The 6,228-nt window shown below is 52.2% G+C and overlaps 1 protein-coding gene across 1 annotated transcript; it reads right to left on the reverse strand.

Annotated features, from left to right (window-relative positions):
* Window positions 1–871: 871 nt before the first annotated feature.
* On the reverse strand, window positions 872–4,658 carry LOC123187967 (serine/threonine-protein kinase RIPK). Its single transcript, XM_044599983.1, has 4 exons — window positions 4,006–4,658; window positions 2,911–3,049; window positions 1,886–2,022; window positions 872–1,782 (listed from the first exon to the last, which is right to left on the reverse strand). The coding sequence occupies exons 1-4, from the start codon at window positions 4,420–4,422 to the stop codon at window positions 1,123–1,125; spliced, it is 1,353 nt and encodes a 450-aa protein (XP_044455918.1). The 5' UTR covers window positions 4,423–4,658; the 3' UTR covers window positions 872–1,122.
* Between the last annotated feature and the right edge of the window lie 1,570 nt (window positions 4,659–6,228).

The following is a 6,228-nucleotide window of genomic DNA, read 5'->3' on the forward strand; positions in this document are numbered from 1 at the left end:
GACCAAATTTCCGTCATGTTGATCAATCGGTACTCTTGTTTGATATAGCTCCATTTATGGGCCACATTCTGCATCTCACTGTAAGCACTTCAAATCCAAAGCGCACTGCCAAATCCCACAGAGAGGTTGACGAGACCAGGCAACACGTTCCGGCTGCTTTCCGGCAGGGTGACAACGTCCCTGGTAGCCGGGTTGAAGAGTAGACGTTGGTGTCCGTGGGGACAAGTACCAGGCCGTCGAAGTGGGCAAAGTAGCAAATGGAGCTGAATTCTCCGTTGAGGTCCGTGCCATGCACGAGCCTCGCCTCAGAGGCACCTTGCTGCCACCGATAGAAGAAGATGCTGCTGGAGAAGGTGGTAAGCCAGTCCTCACCTTCGATGACGCGGTCGAGGCAATGCGGGGTGATGAGCAAGGATGGCTTCTGCTCCTGTTTGGAGGCGGATAGCTGGAGGTGCGACTGAATGAAGGAAGGGTCGGATATGAGTGCGCGCTAGGCCTTGCTGACACGCTTGAAACGCAGGAGCGACTCCACCAGCAGACGAATCAGGATCTCCCAAACCAGCTCGTTCAGCAGCTCCGGAGTCGGCACCTTCCTCCTCTGCTTCTTGGAAGTCTTCGTGGCAGGCGTACATGCAGAAAAACAAACAGACTACAATGATATTGCCAGTGTATGTGTATATATTGATGTCTCATATTGAAACATAATAGTTTTCGGACAAGACACCACGTCCTCAAAACAACCAAAACGAAGATCACGTAGAAGACCGATTGTTTCCTAGGTTATCCTAACACCGATTGACACCCATACTGAACACTCGCATTGTCGTAGCTTCAATTAATCCAAGACGGACATGCGACCAAATTTCTGTCATGTTGATCAATCAGTATTCTTGTTTGATAGCTCCACTTATGGGCCACATTCTGCATCTCACTGTAAGAACTTACAGATCCAAAGCAAAAGAAAACCAAAGAGAAAAGAGAAACGAAGACTCGCCATGATCGTAGAACTACAGGGATGCGTATGCAATCCTAATTAAATCCTAAACAATAGCAGCAGCACCTCAACTCTCACCACCTCTCTTTCTCTCTCATATGTACAGCACATGCACAGGCACGGCGGCGTCACGCCTTCTTGTCGTCCTCGGCCGGCACGTGCCACACCCAGAACTCCTCCTTCGGCCCCGCCCCTCGCTTCCTCGGGCTGCCCTTCGGCGACCGGAGCCTCCGCCGGTGGTGCGCGCCGACGTCCCTCGCCGTCCTCGACGGCCGCTCTTTCCTCTCCTTCTCCTCCGCTGCCGGCTCCGGCGCGGCCACGAACAGCACCACCGGCCCGACGGCGACGTCCTCCGTGACGGCGAGCAGCGGCTCGAGCGCCTCCACGACGGCCGACATGTCCGGCCGGTTCTTGGGGCTGCTGCTCAGGCACTGGTGCGCCACCGCCGCCGCCTTCTGCGCCGCGGCGGCCGGGTACCGGCCCTCCAGCGCCGGGTCCATGATCCGGCGCGCCAGCTTGAGCGGGTCCCTGAGCCCGGGCCGCGCGTACTCCACCAGGTTCTGCTCCCTGCTGGGCCGGGTCTTGTCCACCGAGTGCCGGCCGGTGAGGATCTCCAGCAGCACCACCCCAAAACTATACACGTCGCTCTTCGCCGTGAGGTGGCCCGTCATGATGTACTCCGGCGCCGCGTAGCCGTGGGTGCCCATGACCCGCGTGGACACGTGCGTGTCGTCGCCCTCCGGCCCGTCCTTGGCCAGCCCGAAGTCCGACAGCTTCGGCTTCTTGTCCTGCACACACACACGGATCGATCAGAAAACATGAGCAACTCAGCTTCATTTGCCGCTAGATAGATGCATAGTGTGAGATGAGCAGGCCGGAGAGTGGGCTCACCGAGTCGAGGAGGATGTTGGAGCCCTTGAAGTCGCGGTAGATGACCGGCTTCTCGGCGTCGTGGAGGAACGCCAGCCCCTTCGCGGCGCCGACGGCGATGTTGAGCCTCGTCGACCACGACAGCGCCGCGGGAACCTCTGCAAGCCATCACACACACACACACCAAAATCATTCCAAGATTCGACCCAGAGACACATTCTCCATTTCCTAGTCAATTGTTCTGTATACACTAGACAAGGAATCATCCGCCGATGCCCCGACAGTGTTACTGTCTTGCCGACAGAGATATCGCATCCATTTCGCGCCTACTGTCGGGACTGTTACATTTTTCTGGACGCAGGGACGGTCAACGCGTTAGGAGATCTGGCGACGACTATTGGGCGGGAGGAGATCAATCAGTGAGGCTGGGAAATTGTAGCGTGCTGAGATGGATTAATCGCGACATGGATCGGGCAACTATATCTATCTTCGTGAGTCGTGACCTCACTTGCTTCTGGGTTCTGACCAGCGACCCCTGATCTGCCTTCTGGTGCACGCATGGAGATGGGGGTATGTTAATTCAGAGATGGGTCAAGTTTAGTTGGTCAGAACTCTGAAAAACGTTGCGAGTTAGCTGGGGAAAATTCGGCCGCCGTGCAACTACACTACTCCAGTTTAAAATTCCGGCATTTGCCAACCTGCTGACGGGCTTTTGAATTCAGACAGCTGGTTTCCATCCGTCCATGGGCATGCCAAGTCAATGTACTTACCGGAGGCAGGTCAACCAACTCATCTCTATCACCACAGCTAGCAGACTACCAGATCATATATTTTTCTACCGTTTATTCAATTTGATTCATCCATATGCATGATCGAGACAAACGAAGCAGCAAGTAAAAGGGTGTCGCCGAGACTTAACCGTGACTAACATGTTAAACTAATCCAAACGAAAATTGCATAGTTCTCAATGTAAGATCTCTCGAAACCAAATCTCAGTTGACTGAGATTTAGCGAGACTTGCAAGTAAAATGGAGTGAGGGACGTACGTTTGCCGAAGAGGTGGTTCTCGAGGCTGCCGTTGGGCATGTACTCATAGACGAGGAGGCGGTGGGCGTCCTCGCAGCAGTAGCCCACCAGCTTCACCAGGTTGGGGTGCCGCAGCTGCCCCAGGAAGATCACCTCAGCCTGCACGCACGAGCAAATTAAACAACCAATTAATCAATTAAGGGTCAATGTCCGTGTCCGTGTCAGCGTCCATCGTTTTAGGCCGCCCGACTTTTATCCGGCCGCCGGCCGGCTGCCGGAACCGTCACATCGCCCAACAAACCTCTCGCTCGCCGGTTTTCCTTGCCCGGCCCACAGGTCCTAATCCTTGGCGCCGAGATATTTTACGGAGCATGCATGCCTTGCCTGCTCAGCTTAGCTTTGGCATATGTGTGGTTGAGAATGGCTCTTTCAGAAAACTTAAACACGTGGTGTGAAAGTTACTTGGTTGATAGTTACTAATTAACGCAAAGGTTGAATTGATCTTGATGCCATGTTTTCATCGCGAAGCAAGCCATGTTGGGAACACAGAAAAAAACTTGCGCAAAGTCCACAAGGAGGAACAGCTCAATTACTGTGTAACCAAGAATATTCCCCTCAAAGATTGCTCAAAACTTGCACGCCCATTTTGGGACAGCGAGCTAGCTTAACTTGCCTATAACTCTACAAGCATTGCTTCTTGGCTACAGGTTACGTTATATTAATAAATGGTTGATAATAACCTCTCCAGGAGGATTCCTGCGACGGCATAGCTTGTAAATTTCAATTATCCATGAAGTTACTCAATGGTGCAGCAGATGTAAGGATCGGATTTGGACATCCTTGTAAGGGATCTATCATCTATGCTGACTTGTTGGTTAACCATGCAGGAGAGGAGCCCACTCTTTCACTGTAAGAAAGAAATCCAAGCCCTATTCCCTTCCCCAAGCATGCATTATATTAGGCCATCGATGTCGGACATAATTGGAATCTCTTCCAAGAAAAGCTACTCCAGCTGCTCTACTGGTTGCCGTTGGGCTGTGGCTATTGCACGCGCAAAGAAGATTAATGGATGGATGGATGAGGAGTCGAGGAGGACACGTGGAGGTTGGACGTACCAGCCATTCCTTGTGGCCCTGCGCGCCCTCGGGGTCCCAGAGCTTCACGGCGATGGCCTGCGGCTTGAGCCCCGGCTTGACGCCGCCGCCGACGAAGCCCTTGTAGACGGGCCCGAACCCGCCCTCGCCCAGGAAGTTGTCGTCCGCGAACTCGCCCGTCGCCGCCCGCAGCTCCGCCACGGTGAACACGTGCAGGTTGGACCCCACGAGGGAGACGGACAGGTCCTCGTCCGCCGCGCCGCTCAGGTCCGTGAACGACAGCCGCCGCAGCCCGCCGCCGCCGGAGCGCGGCCGGGCCTTCTTCTTCGCCCCGTGGTCGCCCGCCGCGCCGCCCAGGCAGCCGCCCAGGAGCGACCTCCACGGCGACGACGACCTCTCCCTTGCGCCGCCGGCCTTGATCGCCCCCTCGCTCCTCATCGGCGGCTTAGCTTAGCTACCTCTCAACGCCGCCGTCGCCGTCGCCGCGCAGCATATACCGAGCCCCTCCGGCCGCCGCGAGCCCGACACGCACGTCGTCGCGCGGGCGCTCTCTCTCGCTAGCTAGCTGGCCTGTGTGTGGGTCGCGCGGGAGAAAGATACAGAGAGAGAGAGAAAAGAGGAGCCCGATCGACGATGGTTCGCGAGGCGGGGCCGTGTCCGTGTGGTGTGTGTGGTGTGGCGAGGCCGCACCTGGTTCGGCAGAATATATAGGAGCGTGCGGAGCTTTGGCTTGGCTTGGCTCTGCTGCGATGACATGTCATTGTGTTGCGTTTGACTCTGGGAATGAAATGAATAAAATTGTGCTGGCTGCTGGCTGCAGTCTGTCTGCACAAATTACAAACTGTTCTTGTGTCATGGTGGGAATTTTTCAGTGTGGATTGACTATTTCGTCGGGATTTTAGAACGGGGCAACGTGCCCGCGCCTTTTCCTACCTACCCGCTTTGCGAATTGGTAGTATGCGTCATGACCCGTGACATGCAAGGGTAGTAGGTGTTATTCCCGTTTGATTTGGCTTTCTTTTCACAATGACGAGGGTGGAAAAATTCAGTTTAATGCTGGTTTTGTGAGCAATGCAGCCCTTTTATATTGCGCCATGTTTTCCGGGAACCAGATTCGACTCCTTCAACCGGGATTCGGTTCCGACGATGGAATCTCAAGCAACTTTGTGAATTCGGCACTTGGATAGCTTGTATAGACGCGGTTGATGCTTTGTTATAAAGCGAGACGAAAGCCTATTTCGGTCATTTTGTGCGTTTAGTTGGTTTGTGTATGCACACGGCCCATGAATTTCATTTAATTTATTTGTTAATAGTAGAGAATTAGTAGGGTCATTTTTGGTCAACCCAAGTTCATTTATGAAGGAATTTGATTTTGATTTTTTTAATTAGTTACAAGCTTTACGACTGGATATAACCTGGTTAGCCTCGTGTTCACCCTCCTATCTAGTTGCCCCCTAGATCTCGCTCTCTCATGATCCTTGTTTTGTAACCTGCCTTGTATGAGCAGCTACACCATGAGCCGATTTGTTGCCTTCCCTGATGACCGTTGTGGCACTCCATGAAGTGAAACTCATAACTATGTTCATTACATCATCAACGATCGAGAATAGACATCACGTTGTAGTGCCTTCGCCACCAAAGCGCAATCAGTCTTGGCAGCTTGGAGCAAGGGATTCTTTGATCATAGGAACGGTGACTGGAACTGGAAAGGTACACTATGTTTTAAATATGGTACCAATAAACCTAATATTTTGTGTAGTAACCTGTTGTGGGGTCTAACTTTTGGATGAGTGCTCATTGGGCATTTGAAAAAAATTACAAGTGGAAACTGGGTAATGTGGATAACATTGCTTTTATGGCATGATTGTTGGGGTGGAGAAATTTCACTATGATCTGGGATCTATTTGAAAACTGTCAACAACAAGATAGCACTGTTGCCCAGGTGTGGAATGGTGCCACTTTGAAACTTCCGTGTGAATGAATAATTATACACAAGAAGGCTTCAACTACTTTCCATAGTTCAAACTAAAACTCTTCCTACTAATAAGGATGTCCCTATTTGGGTGCTTGAGCCTTCTGGTACATATTCTGTCAGGTCGTTTTACAAGTTGTTAACTTAGGGGGGATCACTTATATGCTTCAAGATTGTATTTGGAAAATTAAGGTGACCCCTAATATACATGTCTTCATGTGGCCCATTATACATAACAAGAGTTTAACTAGGGATAACCTAGCTAAATGTCA

The sequence above is a fragment of the Triticum aestivum genome, chromosome 2A (assembly GCF_018294505.1).
Source record: "Triticum aestivum cultivar Chinese Spring chromosome 2A, IWGSC CS RefSeq v2.1, whole genome shotgun sequence".
NCBI lineage: Eukaryota > Viridiplantae > Streptophyta > Magnoliopsida > Poales > Poaceae > Triticum > Triticum aestivum.